At 41.3% G+C, this 22148-nt stretch overlaps 1 protein-coding gene and 1 long non-coding RNA gene across 7 annotated transcripts; one reads left to right on the top strand and one right to left on the bottom strand.

Annotated features, from left to right (window-relative positions):
• Window positions 1–265: 265 nt before the first annotated feature.
• Window positions 266–2290, top strand: LOC132213497 (uncharacterized). Its single transcript, XR_009448016.1, has 2 exons — window positions 266–779; window positions 1503–2290. It is a non-coding gene; the product is annotated as an uncharacterized LOC132213497 (long non-coding RNA).
• Window positions 2116–22106, bottom strand: DPY30 (dpy-30 histone methyltransferase complex regulatory subunit). 6 transcript variants are annotated; one of them, XR_009448015.1, is made up of 6 exons: window positions 14984–15129; window positions 14676–14748; window positions 14545–14592; window positions 6554–6696; window positions 2624–2718; window positions 2116–2458 (listed from the first exon to the last, which is right to left on the bottom strand). XR_009448015.1 is itself a non-coding variant. In XM_059660209.1 (5 exons), the coding sequence occupies exons 1-5, from the start codon at window positions 22104–22106 to the stop codon at window positions 2386–2388; spliced, it is 762 nt and encodes a 253-aa protein (XP_059516192.1). In that variant the 3' UTR covers window positions 2116–2385. The 6 variants fall into 6 exon arrangements, 5 of the variants coding, with proteins under 5 accessions (XP_059516192.1, XP_059516193.1, XP_059516195.1 ...); XM_059660209.1 differs by lacking the exons at window positions 2624–2718; window positions 6554–6696; window positions 14984–15129 and adding exons at window positions 14848–14944; window positions 21636–22106; XM_059660210.1 differs by lacking the exon at window positions 2624–2718 and having other exon boundaries at window positions 14984–15127.
• Between the last annotated feature and the right edge of the window lie 42 nt (window positions 22107–22148).

The following is a 22148-nucleotide window of genomic DNA, read 5'->3' as shown; positions in this document are numbered from 1 at the left end:
ATGGGGCCCGCGGCGGCCTCACCGACGCCCGGAGAGCCCTGGGCCGGCCCCGGAGTCGCCGCTGCTGCCCGGCCGGGGCTGGTCCTCGCCGCGCCGCCCCCGCGGCCCCCTCACCTCCCGTTCGGCCTCCCGGAGCCACCGCGGTGACCCCACCCCCGTGACTCCGCACCGCCCCCACCCTCCCACCCCCGCGGGACTCCCAGCACCCACCCCCACCCCCACCCGGGCCGGGCCCTCCCGCCCCGCCGGCCGCCGGCCCCGCCCCGCCCCTCCTCCGGCCGCGCGGCGAGGTTAAAGGCGGAAACCGGCCAGGCCAGACGGCATCTGGGGTCAGGCGGCCCCGCGAGGAGGCCGCGGAGGCTGCGGCTCCGCGCACACAAAGCCCAGGCCGGGCCTGGACCGGGCGGGCGGACCGCAGGAGAGCCAGCGCTTCCTTACTCGCTGCTCTAACGGGTGCTGCCCACTGAGCATGCCCAGCTCCGCGGCCAGGCCCGCCGGGGACTCGCAACGTGCGCGCTCCGCTCTCCGGGGTTTCGAGGCAGCGGCGGCGGGGAGGGGCGGGCTCCGGGAGCGGACGCAGCCGCAGGGCAAACCCCCACCCCACCCCCGCCAATTCCTTAAAAGAGCGCCACCGGGGGTAGCCAGATGGTGCTTTCCACCTGCGAAGTCCAGCTCGCACCTCCCTCCCCGCATCAAACAGGAATCCTCAGGAATTCGCACCCCCGAGGTTTACTACTAGAGCCGCAAGTCTAGCCACGCTGGGACGTTCATTTGTACCGGTACACGGGAGGATGCCTGAGGTCCTGCAAACGCTGGCTTTTGCTTCACAGGGCCACCCTTCCCAGCCAATCTTGGCTTTGACACTGTGAACATGTCTTGTTTCATGTTATACTTATGTAGGTACGTGTCTTAACTCCCTAACTAGCTAAAGTGTGGTATAGTTATCCTCATCTATAAAATGGGGATAATATTCGGCTGTCCCCAGGATTATGAGTTAATAAACATAGAGCATGGCATAGTAGGCAAACAGCAAACATTATTTCCAACCCTCCATACTTTTAGCAACCCCAGTATTTCATGTCAGGGTCAAGCGCAAAGAATTCCTTTAAAATTATGGGAGAATCACGGCAAAGTAAGGTATCTTGGACTTCCCAGTAAGTGTTGTTATGAAGTAAACCATTCCAAAATTGGTTAAGACAGAGAAAGTTGAGTATCTTCAATGAAACTTTTGTGGTGAAAAACCGTAACATTGTTACATCAGAATGTCACAGTGAACAGCTCTTTGGTATAGTTCAAAGCAGACAACGGGCTGACACATAACATCTGTGAAGCCCTGGCGGTGTGGCTCAGTTGGCTGGGTGTCATCCCAGTTCAATTCCTGGTCAGTGCGCATGCCTGGATTTCCGGCTCAATCCCCCAGTTGGGCATGTGCAGGAGAAGGCGTATTGATGTTCTACTCTCACATAGATTTTTCTCTTTCCCTCTCCCTTCCTCTCATACAGGTCAAAGTGAGCAGGCCCCCTACCCAAAAAAAGGACTGGCTGGTGTTTTATTGTAAAAAGCAGCAATGAAGTAGAACAAATACTTCTCACTCAGCTATAAGCAACATATTGGTAAAAGTGGGTTTCAATGCCCATTCAAGCACTTACCAATGTGGTCTTCACCAAGTCACTTATCCTCTCCAAATCTGTTTCCTCATCTGCAAAACGGGAATAACAATATCTACTTTGCAGAGCTGCTATATTAGAAATAATTTAAGTAAAATAGCACTGCGACTGACACGTAGAATTGCAATGATAGCTATTATTACCATAAAGGTTGATAGCAAGGGAGGATATTATACACCCTCTGCAGTACTTATACCAGTAACCCAACTTTATTGTGCATTAGAATCATTATAGTTGTTGAAAACTGTAGAAACCCAGATTCCACCCTCCATGAGGTACAGGGAAAATGCAGAAAAAAACTGAGTTTTTTAATATTATATTAGATTCTGATGTATTTTCATGCTGTTGTAAAAAAAACTGCAGCGTTCTATGATAAAAAAAAATGTCATAAAAGTTATGGAACCACGTGAATTACTTAGCATATAGAACAAAAACTACTTTACAGTAATGACATTTAACAGTTTATTTTGAAGGTCATTTTAAAAACAAAGTTAAAGACAATCTGAGAAAAAATTGCACATAATACACTCTTTAAATATAAGTATGGTGATTAAATCAAAATAAGGGAAATATGTTTTCTTCTGCAACTCCAAGAACAAGTTGTTGTCCTGAAGGTTCTTATACTTCCAAAAAGGGGTGGGGGGAAATCATGGCAATTAAAGCTGCCTCTTAATCATGTAAATCTATAGTAGAAAGCAAATTTTTCTGTTCTTCCCAATCAGTTTCGATCTTCAAACTGTGCCTTGTTTTTTAAAAGATATGATGCTAGAAATTCAATGGGATTTGGTGGTCTGTAAAGGAAAAGAAATCCAAAATTTAGAAATTTGTATTCTAGATGTGTTCATTGAAATAAATTGCTCCATAATAAAAATACATCTTTTAAATTTTAGCTTTGTTTTTACACTCAAAGGCCATTTGTAGTAAATACAGGGTGTCCCCAAAAAATGTATACATACTTTTTTGATAGCTCAATTGATGTTTCTTCCTTTTCTGGTTTAACCCATCGGAATTAATAATTATTCAAAGTGTGTATACATTTGGGGGGGACATCCTGTATAGTAAATGAGACAGGGAAGCAGATTAGTCAACAATGTAGTTTAAAGAAATTGAAATTTTTGTACGGCTGAAATCTACTTATGAACTCAATTCTAAAACACAAGTTTGGAAAATGTACTCGCAATGGGATGATAACTATCCCAGGGGAATAATGACTTAAGGGGACACAAGGGAGACTGCTGGAGTGCCAGCAGTGTACCCTTTCTTGATCTGAATGCAGGTTACATAATTATGCTTAGTGTCAGAAAATTCAGCAAGCAGTACACTTACGATATTCTTAATTTTCTTTATGAATATTAACCTTCAATAAGAATACAAAAACTACATAGGAAAATGGCTGTAGCATCACCAAGACAGGTAGATGCACTCTCTAAGTGATTAATCAAAGGAAGTAGTATTCATTTGAACAAGTTTTGTTTCTTTTTAAAAAGCAATTTCTATTTTTCTTAAAATAATTTAAATCAATAATAGTTCTAATACTGCCACCATACAACACACCTGATAAGTTAAACATATTTTAAAGTTAATGGGTATTATTTCATATTTATCACTTTTATATAAATAATTCTTGCTGAGAAAACAAGTCCAAAGATGAAAATGGGGTAAACACCTATTTAAACCCTACTAGCAAAAGGCATACTGAGAATATTTAATAATGATCTCAAAATATTCCCTTAGCACTTTAAAGTATCTTTTAACTAGCTAGACATAGACAACATTTTTCAAGATTAATTTGATAAATCAATTTGCCAGACTTCTTACTTAAAAATTGTATTTACTAATAGCATATTACTTAGGACTGCTTCAAATTTTTTCTTCTAGCTTATAAATATTTAGAATTTCTAATTATTTTTTAGAGAAAGAAAAAAATAAAAGATGTCCATACTTCAACTGTCAGTAGAGAGCCAAAAATAAATCATATATGCCCTAGCCAGTTTGGCTCAGTGGATAGAGCGTCAGCCTGTGGACTGAAGGGTCCCAGGCTCAAATCCGGTCAAGGGCACATGCCTGGGTTGCAGGCTCAATCCCAAGTGGGGGGCATGCAGGAGGCAGCCGATCAATGATTCTCTCTCATCACTGATGTTTCTATCTCTCCCTCCCCCTTTCTCTCTGAAATCAATAAAATATTAAGATGTTTTAAAAAATAAAAAATCGTATTTTATAAATGTAACAATCTAAAGCAAATATTTAATGTTTACTATATAATTTATATAAACATGCCCGGCTGGAGTGGCTCAGTGGTTGAGCGTCAACCCATGAACCAGGAGATCACTGTTCAATTCCCAGTCAGGGTACATGCCCGGATTGCAGGGGTGTGCAGGAGGCAGCTGATCAATGAGTCTCTCATCTTTTTTTTTCTTCTTCAATATATTGTTATTGATTTCAGAGAGGAAGGGGGGGAGGGAGGGAGAGAGGGGAGAGAGAGAGAAACATCAATGATGAGCTCTCTTGATAAGAAAACATCAAGTTCCTTATCAGATTATATCAGTTTGGCCCTAACTGGTTTGGCTCAGTGGATAGAGCGGCGGCCTGTGGACTGATGGGTCCCAGGCTCGATTCTAGTTAAGGGCATGTATCTTGGTTGCGGGCACATCCCCAGTAGAGGGTGTGCAGGAGGCAGCTGATAGATGTTTCTCTCTCACCGATGTTTCTAACTCTCTATCCCTCTCCCTTTGTCTCTGTAAAAAATCAATAAAATATATTTTTTTAAAAATTATATCAGTTTGCCAGTATTCATTTTGGTTGTTGTTAATAGTCACCCAAGGATATTTTTTCAATTGATTTTAGAGAGTGTGGAAGGGGAGGGGGAGAGAAAGAGAAAGATCGATGTGAGACCAGCTAGTGCTAATATTAATTATTATTATTTGAATAAAACATAATCTGCACCAAATAAATGATGACTAATGTAACTTAAAAAAAATATTTTTTATGGGATTTGCTTACATAAAAATAATTTAGCCGAAACCAGTTTGGCTCAGTGGATAGAGCGTTGGCCTGCGGACTGAAAGGTCCCGGGTTCAATTCCGGTCAAAGGCATGTACCTGGGTTGCGGGCATATCCCCAGTAGGAGGTGTGCAGGAGGCGGCTGATCGATGTTTCTCTCCCATCGATGTTTCTAACTCTCTCTCTCTCTCTCCCTTCCTCTCTGTAAAAAAATCAATAAATAAAAGATATAAAAAAATAAAAATAAAAATAATTTAGGTAGAATTACTGGGGTAAAACCGGTACCAAAAAAAAGAGAAAAATTATAATCTTGTTAATAAAGAAGTTAAAACAATTTGGCAACCCCTGGCCAGGTAGCTCAGCTGGTTAGGTATCGTCCTGATACACCAAGGTTGCTGGTTTGATCCCCAGTCGGGGTACATACAAGAAGCAACCAATGAGCCCTAACCGGTTTGGCTCAGTGGATAGAGCGTCGGCCTGCGGACTGAAAGGTCCCAGGCTCGATTCCGGCCAAGGGCATGTACCTTGGTTGCGGGCACATCCCCAGTAGGAGGTATGCAGGAGGCAGCTGATCGATGTTTCTCTCTCATCGATATTTCTAACTCTCTATCCCTCTCCTTTCCTCTCTGAAAAATCAATAAAATATACTTTTAAAAAAAGCAACCAATGAATACATAAGTGGAACAACAAATCGATTTCTTTCTTTCTCTCTCTCTCTCTTCTCTCACTTCCTCTCTAAAATCAATTTTTAAAAATTGGCAAAAAATGTTTGTAACACTCATGCTGTTGAGGCTATGATAACAGTGAAAGAATTTTTTTTTTTGATGTGAAAGAATTTTAATAAACTTTTGGTCATAGCCAGTTTTGCTCAGTGGGTAGAGCATCAGCCCACGGACTAAAGGATCCCATGTTCGATTCCAGTCAAGGGCACATAACTCAGTTGCTGGCTCAATCCCTGCCCTGATTGGGGCAGATGTGGGAGGCAACCAATTGATGTGTCTATCTCACATAGATGTTTCTCTCTCTCTGTCTCTTCCCCTTCCTCCCACTCTAAAAAAAAAAAAAAAAAAAAAAAAATCAACAGAAAAATATCCTCAGGTAAGGATTAACCCCCCCACACACCAAAAAAATACATTTTTGGACATAAATATGATACTAAGTATCAAACACCATAAAAAAATTGTGTTCTTTGAACTAGCAAACCAATTCGTGGGAATTTAGCATGTGAAAGTAATTACATAAAAACAAAAGAGGCACCAAACCCGTTTGGCTCAGTGAATAGAGCGTTGGCCTGTGGACTGAAAGGTCCCAGGTTCAATTCCGGTCAAGGGCATATACCTTGGTTGTGGACACATCCCCAGTAGGAGATGTGCAGGAGGCGGCTGGTGAATGTTTCTCTCTCATCAATGTTTCTAACTCTCTATCCCTCTCCCTTTCTCTCTGTAAAAAAATCAATAAAATATATTTTTAAAAAAAGAAAAAGAGGCATGAAAACAGATAAACTGCCTGGTGATCTATAATAACGGAAATTGAACTTACATTTTCAACAATGAGAAAATGGTTAAGTTAATTGTAGTACTAGAACAACTTAAATTATAAGTTCATGAAGTCTATGCATAGATATGGAAAAAACTTTGTTATAATATTAAGTAAAATGGAGATATAAAACTGCATGTATACCATAATTACAAGTCTTTATAAATATGCATATGATCAAAGACTTGTATAAAAAACTTAGTGTCTGAACTGAAATTATGGCTGACTTTTAAAATGTTTTTAATATGCATAAGTTCTTTTTATAGGAAAAAAATTATACATAACTAGTGATAACTTCAATTAGAAAAGTCATTCTCTGATAACTCCTTCTGCTGACACTATTATCTTACCTTTCCTTTGCAAGCACAGCAAGTCCCTGTAATAAGATAGGCACAACTGTCTGATCCAGGTAGGCACGAGTTGGCAAAGACTGTAGATCCACTTTCTGTTTTGATGACTTTTCTGCATTAATCTTCTCATTTTCTACTATCCTCTAGTGAATCCAAAAAATATGCATAATATTACAAATACTCAGATTATTATGAGTACTAAACAAAAAATAATGGAAACATGACGCTAATAGAAAAGGCAAGTCATTGACTAAAAACTGGTATTGAACTGCAAATCTCTTTGCCAAAATAAAATCAGACCCATCTCTAAATTTCATTCCAGTTTCTTCTGAGAGCACCATAATATCTCTTTCTTTTAATGTCATATCTCCAGATCCACCTCTTTGTCACTTTCCTCTGCCTTTTTAGAAGTAAATACAAGTCCCTCTTTTTTCATGAGGCTACCTTCATACAATGTGCTTCAAAAAATCTGGACATGAAACTAAGTAGCACTGAATCACAGTGAAAAAGCTAGTCCTATTTCAACTCTTTCATCACAGATAATATCAAGGACAAAGTTTCAGTTTGGTGCTAATATGTTTTTAACACTTCTGTAACACTTGCTTAACTCTGTTCACAGAGAGAGTAGGTTTTAGGCTCAGAGCCTTCTACTGGCAACAAAATGCAGCTAAAATTTATTACCACTATCCAATGAGAATACTTTTCCATTTATGTTTTTTTTTTAATGTATCTATGATTTTTTAAAGTGAATAAAGAAAAAAATAGTAAGTAAAAAATAACAATGAAAAAAAACAGGGAAAAAAAATAATATGGAAAAGATGATTGTGATATTCAAACGATGTTTAGGAAACAATGATTTAGACTTTCTACTCCTAAGAAACCCCAAATCTGGGGCCTTTCACATAGATTCAGCTGACATCCAGAGCATCAAAAACTACTTTAGAGTCCTAGCTGTTTTGGCTCAGTGGATAGCATCGGCCTGCAGACAGAAGGGTCTCGGGTTCTATTCCCGTCAAGGGTACGCACATGCCTGAGTTGCAGGCTCCATCCCCAGTAGGGGGCGAGCAGGAGGCAGCCAATCAATGATTCTCTCATCACTGATGTTTCTCTCTCTCTCCCTTCTCCTCTGAAATCAATAAAAATATATTTTTTAAAAAAACTACTTTAGCCCTAACCGGTTTGGCTCAGTGGATAGAGCGTCGGCCTGCGGACTCGGGGGTCCCGGGTTCAATTCCGGTCAGGGGCATGTACGTTGGTTGCGGGCACATCCCCAGTGGGGGGCTTGCAGGAGGCAGCTGATCGATGTTTCTTTCTCATCTGTGTTTCTAATTCTCCCTCTCCCTTTCTCTCTGTAAAATATCAATAAAATATATTTAAAAAAAAAAAAAAACTACTTTAGTGAAAAATTTTCCCTCCTTCTGAAAAATTACCGTTTTAGAAATTTACAAATAAATGGCTATCTAAAATACGAAACATTATTAAGAGCACTTCCATTTAAATGAACTTTTGCTCCAAACATACTCAAAGTGAATATAAATGAATCAACAACAAAAAAAACACTTTTCTATATTTAATATATTTAGATTTAATTTTATTTTGTAAAAAGTGAGAAAAAACTTTAATCGCATATCTACATAATATATACCACTGTTTCCAAAGATAGTTCCCACAAATTTGTAAGGCAGCTAGCTATTCTACTTTTGCTTATGATTTTTCAATGTAATTTTAGGACGTAATAAGAAATTTTCCTATACCTAGTAAAAGAGCTATTTATTTGCCCATAGATTACTTAGTGCCCATCAGTAAATTTCAACAGATAATACCTATATACAACAAAAATTAGTCAGTTACATGACATCCCAATGCCTTCAATAAGAAACAGCAATGCCAGGAGAACCAAGATGGCGGCATAGGTTAACACCGGTTTGCTGCTTTGAACAACTACTTCAAAACTGAAACCAAAAAACGGAAGGGACATCACCCAGAACCACAGGAATGCTGGCTGAGTGGAAGTCCTACAACTAGGAGGAAAGAGAAACGCACACGGACACTCAGAGGAGGCGCAGTGGTGAAGTCAAATTCTGAGGTGCGGAGTGCGCGGAGCGGGCTGGCGGCGGAGGGCGTGGTTGTTGTTTTCAATCAGGAGGGAGTCGCAGACTCTGAGCACCAGATCCGGGCGAGTCTTTAGGGACCCAGACTCAAACGGGAGAAGCGGGACTGTCTGGCTTCGGTCAGAGCGAGTGCAGCTTTCTCTCAGAGCTTTGCAGCGGGTGCTGGGACTCAGAGAGGCAGAGCACCCAGGGACAGGACTGAGAGCCGCCATAACTGCTCTCTCCGGCCCACCCTGTTGATCCTGTGCAACCCGCCCTACCCAAGCCCTGCACAGAGGCATTTGCTGGATAGCCTCAGGCAAAGGCTAGATTAGCACCTCCCTAGAGGACAGAAGTTCTCTCACTGCTGACACAGCTGATTCTCATAGCCACTTGGCCTGGAGGTCAAACCCTCCCTGGAATTAGCTACAACAATCAAGATTTAACTATAAGACTGCGAACAAAGACCACTAGGGGGTGCACCAAGGAAGCATAACAAAATGCGGAGACAAAGAAACAGGACAAAATTGTCAATGGAAGATATAGAGTTCAGAACCACACTTTTAAAGGTCTCTCAAGAACTGTTTAGAAGCTGCCGATAAACTTAATGAGATCTACACGAAAACTAATAAGACCCTCGATCTTATATTGGGGAACCAACTAGAAATTAAGCATACACGGACTGAAATAACGAATATTATACAGACGCCCGACAGCAGACCAGAGGAGCGCAAGAATCAAGTCAATGATTTGAAATGCGAGGAAGCAAAAAACATCCAACCGGAAAAGCAAAATGAAAAAAGAATCCAAAAATGCGAGGATAGTGTAAGGAGCCTCTGGGACAGCTTCAAGCGTACCAACATCAGAATTATAGGGGTGCCAGAAGATGAGAGAGAGCAAGATATTGAAAACCTATTTGAAGAAATAATGACAGAAAACTTCCCCCACCTGGTGAAAGAAATGGACTTACAGGTCCAAGAAGCGCGGAGAACCCCAAACAAAAGGAATCCAAAGAGGACCACACCAAGACACATCATAATTAAAATGCCAAGAGCAAAAGATAAAGAGAGAATCTTAAAAACAGCAAGAGAAAGAAACTCAGTTACCTACAAGGGAATACCCATACGACTGTCAGCTGATTTCTCAACAGAAACTTTGCAGGCCAGAAGGGAGTGGCAAGAAATATTCAAAGTGATGAATACCAAGAACCTACAACCAAGATTACTTTATCCAGCAAAGCTATCATTCAGAATTGAAGGTCAGATAAAGAGCTTCACAGATAAGGAAAAGCTAAAGGAGTTCATCACCACCAAACCAGGATTATATGAAATGCTGAAAGGTATCCTTTAAGAAGAGGAAGAGGAAGAAAAAGGTAAAGATACAAATTATGAACAACAAATATGCATCTATCAACAAGTGAATCTAAGAATCAAGTGAATAAATAATCTGATGAACAGAATGAACTGTTGATTATAATAGAATCAGGGACATAGAAAGGGAATGGACTGACTATTCTTGGGGGGGAAAGGGGTGTGGGAGATGTGGGAAGAGACTGGACAAAAATCATGCACCTATGGATGAGGACAGTGGGTGGGGAGTGAGGGCGGAGGGTGGGGTGGGAACTGGGAGGAGGGGAGTTATGGGGGGGAAAAAAAGAGGAACAAATGTAATAATCTGAACAATAAAGATTTAATTAAAAAAAAAAAAACAGCAATGCCTAACCAATTCCTATAAATACTATAATAAACTCCTTAACCAAGTCCTCTCATTTAAATCAATCAAATATTTACTGAATTTTCACTATGTGCCAAATTTCTATGCTTAACTTTAGTTAAGATAAAATCCTGAGCTGATCTAAAAAAAAAAAACTATCTCCAAACTACTATAAAACATAAACAATAAACTGTTAACAGTTTAGAATAGTGATCAAAAAAAAGGAAAAAAATAAGGTGAGCCTATGATTGCCCCAAGTTACTGTTTCCTGACTGGAGAACTTGTAAGATGCAATACAGGAAATCAAAGGGAATCAAAGCAGAACCCACAGTCTCCCTGGGTTGAGAAGAGTTGGAAATTCAAGGAGACAAAGCCGTCTAGAATTCACATGGGAAGGAGAAAGTTGCACAGGAAAACACCTAAAGGTGAGTACCTATCAGAGCATGGGTGTGAGGAAACTACTGGAGGTCAAGGAAAAAAACGCGTGGAAGGAGCACTCACACAAGCCAGGAATACTTCATGTTTCTGTGACCTAGACTGCCAAAATCTCTTAACAGATGAAGCACTGGGTACAATATGAAAGAAGAGGAGCCGAAACCGGTTTGGCTCAGTGGATAGAGCGTCAGCCTGTGGACTGAAAGGTCCCAGGTTCGATTCCGGTCAAGGGCATGTACCTGGGTTGCGGGCACATCCCCAGGAGGAGATGTGCAGGAGGCGGCTGATCGATGTTTCTCTCTCATCGATGTTTCTAGCTCTCTATCTCTCTCCCTTCCTCTCTGTAAAAAATCAATAAAATATATTTAAAAAAAAAAAAGAAAGAAGAGGAAATGAAGCCTAAACTAAAGGCTGGTCTAGTGTTACTTAGGAAAGAGCAAACCTCAAAAAGATCAAATTGTTTCCAAGTAACTATGTCCTAGAACAAAGCTCAAGAATGTTTGAAGGAATAAAAAGATAACTGATACCAATAAAGTAAAATTCATAACACTCAGCTTCCAATAAAAATTTGCCAGGTGGGCTCAAACTATGGAACCAGGAGGTGACGGTTAGATTCCTGGTCCCAGTCAGGGCACATGCCCTGGTTGCAGGCTCAATCCCTGGTCCGGGGACATGCAGGAGGCAGCCAATCCATGTCTCTCTCTCTCTCTCTCTCTCTCTCTCTCTCTCTCTCTCTCTCCCCCTTCCTCTCTCTCTAAAATCAATAAATATATCCTCAGATGAGGATTAATAAAAAGAAATTGTAAGGCAGCAAAGCAGGAAAATATTACCCATAATGAGGAGAAAAATCAACTCACAGAAAGACTCAGAAATGATACAAATGATAAAATAAGCAATGCCATTAAACAAGTTATAAGATATCGCTTCCATGTGTTCAAGAATATAGAGGAAAGCACAAGTTAAACAAAATACTTGAAAATAATTTGAATAATAGCTGGAATTGTTTTAAAATTTCATGAAAACTCTAAATACACAGATCCAAAAAACTCAGTAAATCCTAAGCACAAGAAACAAAAAATTAAAAAAAAAGAAACAAAATTTTTTTTGAAAGTACACCAAGAAACAACATAATCAAATTATTTAAAACCTGTTAATAAAATTTTAAAAGCCCCAAGAAAAAAGGCATTAAGTATGAAGGAGCAAAAATAGGAATGATGGCAGACTTCTTGTCAGAAGCAATATCAGCTAGAAGACAGTGGAATAAATCTACTCCCAGCAAAGATATCTCAAAAAATGAAGTCAAAATAAATGACATTTTCACACATTCAGAAACTTAAAGAATTCCTTACCAGCAAACCTGAACTATAAGAAATGTTAAAGGAAACACTTCAGGTAGAAGGAAAATGATAACAGAAGTCTGGATCTACACAAAAGAATGAAGAGCTGCCCAAATGGTGTGGTTCGGAGGTTGAGCTTCAATCTATGAACCAGGAGGTCACAGTTCCATCCCGGTTGGATTGGGAGGATGTCTGGGGCGGTGGGGGGCGGGGGGAGATCCATGGTTCTCTCTCATCATTGATGTTTCTATGTCTCTCTCCCTCTCCTGAAATCTGAAATCAATACAAATTATATATATAATTATTCTTTTTTAATATATTTTATTGATTTTTTTACAGAGAGGAAGGGAGAGAGATAGAGAGTCAGAAACATCGATGAGAGAGAACATCGATCAGCCGCCTCCTGCACATCCCCCACTGGGGATGTTCCCGCAGCCCATGTACATGCCCTTGACCAGAATCGAACCTGGGACCCTTCATTCCGCAAGCCGACGCTCTATCCACTGAGCCAAACCGGTTTCGGCTATATATAATTATTTTAATGAAGAGCCCAGAAATGGTAAATGTGCAGGTAAACATGAAATACTCCTTTTTCTTACTGTTTAAATCTCTCTAAAGATCACTGAATTTTTAAAGAAAAAAATAAAAATAATTAAGTGTAGAAGTTATAACATATGTAGAAGTAAAATATATGATAGTAATAGTACAAAGTCCAGGAGAGAGTAAATGAATGAAAGACTGCTGTTGTAAAATTCTTATACTATAAATGAAAATATATACTACCACTTGAAGGTTAATTGTGGTAAGTTAAATTTGCATACTATAAACCCTAAAGCCAATACCTAAAAATAATTTTAACAAACCAATAAAAAGAAAACCATAAGAGAAAAAGCGGCAACAGCAGCTGTAGAATTGTGTTTTCCAGACTTTCATATATTGCAAACAAAGAAATAAACTAATACAATAAATGAAGAAACTAACATAGGGTTAATTCTATTTTGCCAAGTAAAAAAATTACAAACATAATTATTTTACCATCACCATTAGTTCAAAAAAAGAACAAGCAGTTTAAAATTATAGAAGCAGGAAGACCAATCACCAAATACAGTAATGTATCATCATTAAACACTCACTCCACTTTTTTTTTTCTCACTTTACCATGGAAACTGGACTGAGGGTTTGGGAAAAAGCATGTTGTTATCACTGCTCTACAGCAACATGGCTCCAGCATCATAAACAAGCACCATCAAGAAAAGACCACTGATGCCTTAAAAAGGTCTCTTAAATAGCTAGAAAACAAAGAGGTGTAAAGAGTCTTCACCTGATTCAGCAGAAGTTCAACTAAAAACCCATTAGAAAGAAAAGATTCTCTATCCGTATTGATATCAAAGCAATAAAAATGCCTATTAATTTTATAGGCACAGAGTAGTCATTCCACATGCCAGCAAACTCTAGGAGTTTGGTCAAGATCAGCAACACAATTTAATTGTACTTTTAAAATGTCAACATGCCTAGGTTTAACGCACAGCTCTCCACTTACCTCTTGGTAACCTTTAACAAGTTACTCAACTTGTGGGTCTTATAGGGCTGAGGATATATGCCAATTATTTACGTTGTGCCTGGCCCAGAGTAAAAGGGCTAAAGAAATATTAGCAGCTGTTACAATTATTATTCTCCTCAGAAATGCTTCAGCCCTCATTTATCCAAACTTAATCACCAGTAATGTCTTTCCTTTCATAGTAAAACGTACACATCTCCTACAGGAAAGGAAGCCTCTGTTTTCCTAACCAATTCCACCCCGCTCTTGGTAATTCATTTGTTCCAGCACTTACTTATCCATTTACAAAGTAACTTCTACTTTTAGACAACAACCTCTTAGGACTTATATAGAAAACTCTATAAAAGTTACCTTCTTTTTCATGTGTGTTTTTTTTTTTCACATGTACTCTCTGAATTCAGACTTAACCATGCAAGGCAAAAACAGTGTCTACTGTGTGTATTATAGTTTCCGATGGCACCTGACTACTGAGCTCTGCAAAGAAATCAACATGTGTTAAATGCTGACGACACCAACACAATCCTGCTATAAAGACAATGGGTTTCTTAATTTTAATGTGCCCTTTTTCCAAAGCAATATCCCAATAAATAGCCAAACGATTCTAAGTCTCCACTAGCAATGTATGCATGTTTCTTCACAAGTTCAACCTCTTGGCTAAAAATTAATTTGTACGTCTGTATACCACGAAGTGTTAGGACCGCTAATAAATCAAGCTACCCACAATGTGACAGTATTTGCTTCGTGATGATCAAGTTTCCCTTGTGCAAAGCAACCTAGTAAAAACAGGTCCCGAGGTGTTTGGGGTTTTCCCAGCTCTTAAGAGACGTACAGAAACGGCGTAGGAACTGGGCGAGTTACCTCGACGTTATCCGTGAGACCGTACTCGGAGTGAGGATTTTCTGCAACCTAGAAAACAAAACACAGGTCAGAGACCTCGGCCACCCTTTCTCGCTGCACACCGCCCCCATGAACCCAGGGCCTCCGGGTACCTGCGTCTGTCCCTCCAGCATCTGCTCTGGCTCCATGGCGGACCCTGCGAGTCACAGTCCCCGGATACCAGACCTGGAAAACCAGAGCAAGCACGAGTTACCCAGGAGATCGCAACGCGGAGACGCCAGGATGGAGTCCCGGCAAGCCCCCGACCCCGCCCCTCACCCCCACCTGGGCGCGGGATCACCCCGAGCGGGAGCGGAGCAGGGTGAGGCAGTCCACGACCGGGCGCCCGCATCAGGTCCGGAAGCTCCATGATCCCCAGATCCTACAAGGAGTGGAGAAAGGGGGAAAGGGAGCCGATTACCCGCGCCCGAGCCGTCCGTCCCTAAGAGCTGCAGCGCGCCGCCAACTCCCCGCACAAACCGCCTCGGCCGTAAGTGACGGTTGTCGCACGACTAACGCGCTTGCGCAGAACTCCCCAGCGGGCCTGGGGCCAGGAAGCTGCCTTACCGCTCCCGGGTCTACCTGGCGCTCCGAGGGTCCTGGGCAAGGTCTGGCCTCCGGGGCGCAACCTGCCCGGCCGCCCCACCTGCAGACCCACCCGCCAGCCCCGCGGGCAGGGGCTCGGCCTGGCCAGCCCTCGGTGCTGCCAGAAAGCTTCTGCCCGAGCTTTTCCTCGCGGGACCGAACCGCTTGCTGGGTAGTTCCTAGGAAATCTCAGACCCAAGCTCAACAGTCTGCGAAAGAATGTCAGCGTTTTTTTTACTCTAAAGCAGCGGTTCTCAACCTGTGGGTCGCGACCCCTTTGGGGGTCCAACGACCCTTTCACAGGGGTCGCCTAAGACCATCGGAAAACATATATAATTACATATTGTTTTGTGATTAATCACTATGCTTTAATTATGTTCAATTTGTAACAATGAAATTGGGGGTCACCACAACAAGGGTCGTGGCATTAGGAAGGTTGAGAACCACTGCGAGTCTAAAGCCAAACGAAGCAGCAGTGTAGTAAGCTTTTATTCGAGTCCTTAAATCTATGAATATGCCGTGTTAATGCTACCTTACGTTTGTATCAAGATTAGCAATATGCAACTTTCAATATGTACTGTCTAGAGAACAGTATATTAAAAGAATGACATCATTTAACTCTTCTCTTGACTTGTATCAAACTGCTCTGGACTCTTCTCACCTGCTTCTATTATGTACTTCTGTTATGGTATTTACCTCACTCTGCCTTATATTTTCTTTACAGTTAAACACAATTAGATTGTGAGCTCTTCAGAGGCAAAGATCTTATTCATCTTTGTCTTCCTTTGTTATAGTTGATAAATACACTTTCAAAAGGAGTGAATATAAACAGAAAGCAAGCACTGGTACCAAAGTTCTATTCTCTAAGACTTCCAGTCTTTCTTGGGGTCTTAAGAAGATAGAAATTAGAAAATCTAGAACTAGAATTCTAGGATCTTTCTAGAATCATAACAAAAATCTACTGCTCGGCCTCCTTTTTACATACTTGGTGCAAATTCCATTTAGAAAACATTAACCTATTAGACAGGCAAAACCTATTTAGGAAGAATACAATATGTGTGGTAGAGAAACACCTGATTTGGGACTAAATTTTTTTTTTTAATTAAATCTTTATTGTTCAGATTATTACATTTGTTCCTCTTTTTTTTCCCCCCCATAACTCCCCTCCTCCCAGTTCCCGCCCCACCCTCCGCCCTCACTCCCCACCCACTGTCCTCATCCATAGGTGCACGATTTTTGTGGGACTAAATATTAAAACATGGTTCCTTCACATGTTTGCCATGTGAAATTAAGCAAATAGTTTAGCTCTTCTGAACTCGTATTTGAATAATAAACAGTTCCCTACACTGATATAAACTTTCCCTAAATGATGAGTGGCTGACTGTGCCTAAACTGTTTCTGCAAACAATATGATTTATGCCAAGCACCTGAATATTCCTTCTAGGAGTCTGGAATTTGGGTAAGTCTTAGGCAGAGGTTGCCTACATGATCAACCGCAACAAAAACCCAGGCACTGAGTTTCTGATGAGTGCCCCTGGTTGACAACATTTCACATGTGTTGTCAGAACTTATTGCTGGAGGAATTAAGTGTGTCCTGTGTGAGTCCAGTGAAAGAAGACTCAGAAACTGGTGCTTTATTTCCCCCAGATTTTGCCCCGTGTGTTTTTCCCTTGGCTGATTTCGCTTTATATCTTTTTGCTGTAATAAATCAAGTTGTGAGTATGACTATATTCTGAATCCTGTAAGTCCTCCTAGCAAATCAAACCTGGAGGTGATCTTAGGGATCTTAAACTCTTAGGGAGTTTAAGATATATAAAAATTACAGTGCCTACCCTCATACATTTGTATTCTTGTTCAACAAAGATCAGACATATAAGTGATACGTATAAATGACAATAGTAAATAATGATTTATTAAAGGTTAAGATGGTGTGGCTCCTATGAACCAGGAGGTCGAGGTTCAATTCCTGGCCAGGGCATGTGCCCTGGTTGTGGGCTTGATCCCAAGTGTGGGATGTGCAGAAGGTACCCAGTCAATTATGCTTTCCCATCACTGATGTTTCTATCTCTCCCTCTCTCTTCCTCTCTGAAGTCAATAAAAATATATTTAAAAGTGAAAAATAATTTTTAAAAGGTTAAGAGGAATGCTGAAGCATAAATTCTGGAGGAGTCCAGATGAGATTGAGAAAAATGTAAGTAGGTATATCTAGAGTGATGTTGCACAAAGAATAAATATTTAAGCAAAGCTACGAGGATCAGGGTGAACATAACATAGACTGACACAGTAATGAAGACAAATTAAGAAACTCAGGCTTTCTTACCAGAATACAGGAACTGAGCTTATCCAACAAGATGTGGAGGAGGATCTCAAGGACAAAGAAAACTTTCTGAAACTGCTGCACTGATAGAAACCATGCTTGAAAACAGACAACTCCTTTTATGTTTCCAATATTCACCCTGTGCTAACAATTCCCATTACTCTGCTTTTCATGTGCACTGGAGTAATCATGCCCACCATAAATACAGAACTGTAAAATTGTATTTCTATATCCAAGCACTTTGTTTAGTGTACCTCCTCTGATCATCTAGACTGCCATTTTACGATATCCATTTATAATTCTGTATCAACTGACTCTGCTTCTGCTTCCACAGAATCATCACTTTAAAAATCAAGTTGAACAGGTTAAGTAACAATTTCTACTCTTACACCTACTACTATTTCAAAACTATGAGCTCATTCATACTTTCACCAGTAACACATCCTCTGTAACTAGAGAATTTCAAACTAGTGTCTGTTTTGTTGTTTGTTTTTAAATTTTGAGCCGATATCAATCAATAGATTCACATAAAAATCAGAATTCTGGTTTCTCTTGAAATTTTTTAAAAATCTGGCAACACACTTTAAGAAAGGAGCACCATTAGGCTGCACACCTGAAACTAATGCAAATAATGTTGAATGGAAAGTAATTGAAAAATTTTAAAAATTTTTTTAAAATCTGGCAATAGGAGACCACACATTCCTGAAAGGCAAAAATCAGATGGAGCTGAGTAACAGCTGTCTCATCTAATACAGAGATGCTACTCTTTCAGCTTCATCATTCCCATCATATATGGATTTTTTAATTTCACACCCATACATGGATCTCATATGCTATGTGTGACCACTGTTGCTAGTTCCTATTTGAGTTTTTTGGCCACTGCAATAGACTATAAACTTGATCCTATTCCCTATTATAATCCTGGCACCTTACTCATTGCCAGTCATGTTGTCAATGCATAATACCTATTTGTTGAACCAGTGAATCAATAATATGCACCACAATGTAGACTCAATGCAGGGAAATAATTGTCCACAGTTGTATTTTTTGCTTATTAGCACATATACCAGATAATAATCACCTAATTGTTACTCTACTCTTCCCATCCCTTGCCTTCAACTATGTCTTTTAATTTGTTTTTCTTTCAAGTTTTCTGCCTTTTTTCGGGATCAGTCATCTCCTCTATTGGTTCTAGGTTTGCCATTTTATTTTATTCTTCTTTTAATGTAAAAGAAGTCTTCAATATCTACTTCAAATAATCCAGAATCTTTCAAGCTGAAGGTTTAAAGGGTGCCTTAGAAGAGAAGAAGAGCTAAAATATCCAAAAAACTATTTGGTGGTAGTCACTTTGTAATTAGATTAATGGATTAAAGTGATAAAGTGACCGAATGTCCTGAATTAGTTAGCACAGTGCTCTGCTCCTCCTTTTTGTTCTGGTGAAACTGGCCCAGATTCCGCTCGAGATTAAGTGTTCTCCAAGTTCTCACCATCTGAAAACAGGGAGGCTGTCAAACTGTAGGTTAAATGGCTGAGAAAGTTAGCATCTTCAGTCCAGACAGATTATAAGGCCAGGGTAAAATCTAGGCACTATTTTCCTTGAGACAAACTTAGGATGATGTTAATTAAGAAAATGAGTTTGACTGGGATGCAATTCCAAGAGGCAGAAAATGTGGACTGAAATTACTAAAAATAGAGATCCCAGTAGAGTCTGAATTCTGGAATGGCTTTGTAGTTGTAAGAGACAAAACCAAAATTTATTGAGCCCTCTTATGTTATGGGTATTATGCTGGAGGTTTTAGATGTATTCTTTCATTTTGTAATCTAATTTTATTCTACTCATTTCACAAAGGAGTTAACTAGTTAAAGAACCTGTTCCATTGATGTCTCTCTCTGAGCAACTAATAAGTGACAGGCCCAGAATACCAACCCCAGTCTTTCTGACTCTTTATTTTTTATTTATCTATTTAATTTACATATATTTTTATTGATTTCAGAGAGGAAGGAAGAGGGAGAGATAGAAACATCAATGATGAGAGAGAATCACTGATTGGCTGCCTCCTACACACCCCTACTGGGGATGGAGCCCACAACCTTGGCACGTGCCCCTGACCAGAATCGAACCCGAGACCTTTCAGTCCAGAAGCCAATGCTCTATCCACTGAGCCAAACCAGCTAAGCCCTAACTCTTTTTAAAAAAATGTTTTTATTTAATGAATAACATAAACTGATGAACAAAAACAGATCCAGAGACAGAGAAGCATCGATCAGACCTTCAAACCTCAGAGGGGAGGTAGGGGAGGGTGGGGGTCGGGGGAGAGTTCAACCAAAGAACTTGTATGCATGCATATGAGCCTAACCAATGGACACAGACACCAGGGGGGTGAGGGCACGAGTGGGGGGGGTGGGGAGGTAATGAGGGGATAAGGACACATATGTAAAACCTTAATCAATAAAGAAAAAAAGTTTTTATTGATATAAGAGAGAGGAAGGGAGAAGGAGAAATAAAAAGATCAATGATGACAGAGAATCACTGATTGGCTGTCTCCTGCATGCCCCGCACTGGGGATCAAGCCTACAACCCAGGCATATTCCCTGACTGGGAATCAAACCATGACCTCCTGGTTCATGGGTCAATGGTCAACCATTGAGCCACACTGGTTGGGCAGTCTTTCTGACTCTAATATGTACTTTTACCATACAAAAAAAAATGGCCAAGGTACAGAAAAGCAGTCAATATTAAGCACAACTAGCAGAGAGTTAGCAAATGGGAAGCCAGAGGCTGGAAACTCAACACCTGTATGACCAGGAATGAAAAATAACTCATCCTTCAGGGGCTAAAAATATATTTGTCATAATAAGATATAAACAGACTACATAAAATTGTTTTCTCTGGAAGCCTAGATTTTTCTCTTAAGACCCTGAAGTAGTGTGTGTCATTAATATGTTATGTTGGGCAGTAACAGACTTTTAGAGCCTCAAATTCCTTCTTAATAAATTCAATAAAGAGGGAAAAAATATGATAGTGTCTGCTGGAGATGATAAGGGAAGGATTAATCAAGAAGATGAATACCAGTTTGAGTTTATATGATTGGCCAGAGAAGAGTCTCTTTTCCTCTCTGGCTACTTGAGGATCAGTCTTTACCATGAATGACTATCCAGAGCAGGAAGTCCATGACCAGCAGACTACTTCAGCCGGAACCAATAGTCATTGATGTCCTTCACCCCGGAAGGCAATAGTACCCAAGACAGAAATTCCAGGAAAAACTAGCCAAAATGTGTAAGACTACACCAGGTCTCATCTTTGTGTTTGGATTCAGAACCCATGGTGGTGCCCAGCCGGCATGGCTCAGTGGCTGAGTGTTGATCTAAGAACGAGGTGGTCACAGTTTGATTCCTGTTCAGGGCAGAGGCTCAGTCCCCATTGTGGGGTGTGCAGAAGGCACCAGTCAATGGGACTCTCTCGTCGTTGATGTTTCTCTCTCTCCCTGTCCCTTCTTCTCTGAAATCAATAAAAATATATTGCGAGATAGAGAGAGGAACAGAAAGAGAAACAGATTGAATAGTCTATTGGCTAGGTTACATTATCAAGTGACCAGCTTAGGAACCTGGCATCTCTAGGGCTCTCTGAGATGAACTGAGAGACCAGCTCTTACTCAGTTCCTTCTACCTTCTATGCTAGTGGGTCTCCATCCAAGATTCCTAGGAGAGTATAACTGACTGACCTAGCATTTCCATCTCTGTGATCTGGGAGGTGGGGTTTTGTGCTTGCAGTTAATTAGAATCCAGGCAGCAGAGGTGAGCAGGTAGATCCCCAAAGGAGGGTTTGGCGAGTAGATTAAAAAGGGGGAGGGGGGAGTAGCAGTGTGGATTCCTCGGTAAACTATGGGACAATTACTGTGCAAAACTTAAGAACTCCCTTAACTCAAATAAATTAATTCTTCATCTAAACACGTATTAATTTAGTTAAACCTCTGGAATCGTTGACTTCATCCCACTGAGCTAACATTTTCGTTTTGGTCTCTACAACTGTTTCCCTTTCAGGTAATTCCCAGATTGGTACCCACTGCTTCTGAGACGGGACTCAGACTAATCATCCTTTGAGACAATACTGGAAGAAATCATTAAAACGATAACACTCGGAGAAAGGAGCCCTGCGAGCAAGCAGAACGACCTCAAACCTCAGCGGTCCTTCTCTGGAACTCGGGAACAAGGTCGCCAGCCAAGGAGCTCCCAGGCGCAGCGAAGTCGGCAGAGCGTCGGCCCTTGACGACGACGTAGAGCCGAACTGCACGTTGGGAACTGTAGTTCCACGGAGAAAGGGCCGAGGGGAGAACGCCGCACACGCGCACGAGGAGCTCTGGGCAACAAAGACGCCGGCGTGCGCGCGCGCGCGCCGGAGAAAGAGACGGGCGGGCGTGTACGCGCGGCCGCGGCTCTGAGCTCCTAGAGGCGGCCTGAGAGGACAGAGAGAGGGAGGGGCAGAAGCCACCGACCTCAGGAAGGGAGAAGGGGTTGTGGCTCTTGGCCGCACGCAGAGAAAGGGGCGGGGCCGGCGGGCGGGGCGCGAAGGTGCCGAGCTCCCGGGACCGGCCGGCGCGCGGGGCTCTGCGGCCCTCGCCGTCCCAGTGGCCGCTGCCGTCATTTGGTCGCCGTCGGTGTGCGGGAGGCGGGTTATGGCGGCGGC

This window comes from Myotis daubentonii, chromosome 12 (genome assembly GCF_963259705.1).
Source record: "Myotis daubentonii chromosome 12, mMyoDau2.1, whole genome shotgun sequence".
Classification (NCBI taxonomy): Eukaryota; Metazoa; Chordata; class Mammalia; order Chiroptera; family Vespertilionidae; genus Myotis; species Myotis daubentonii.
The sequence above is the reverse complement of the archived record's forward strand: the minus strand, read 5'-3'. Positions and strand labels throughout refer to the sequence as shown.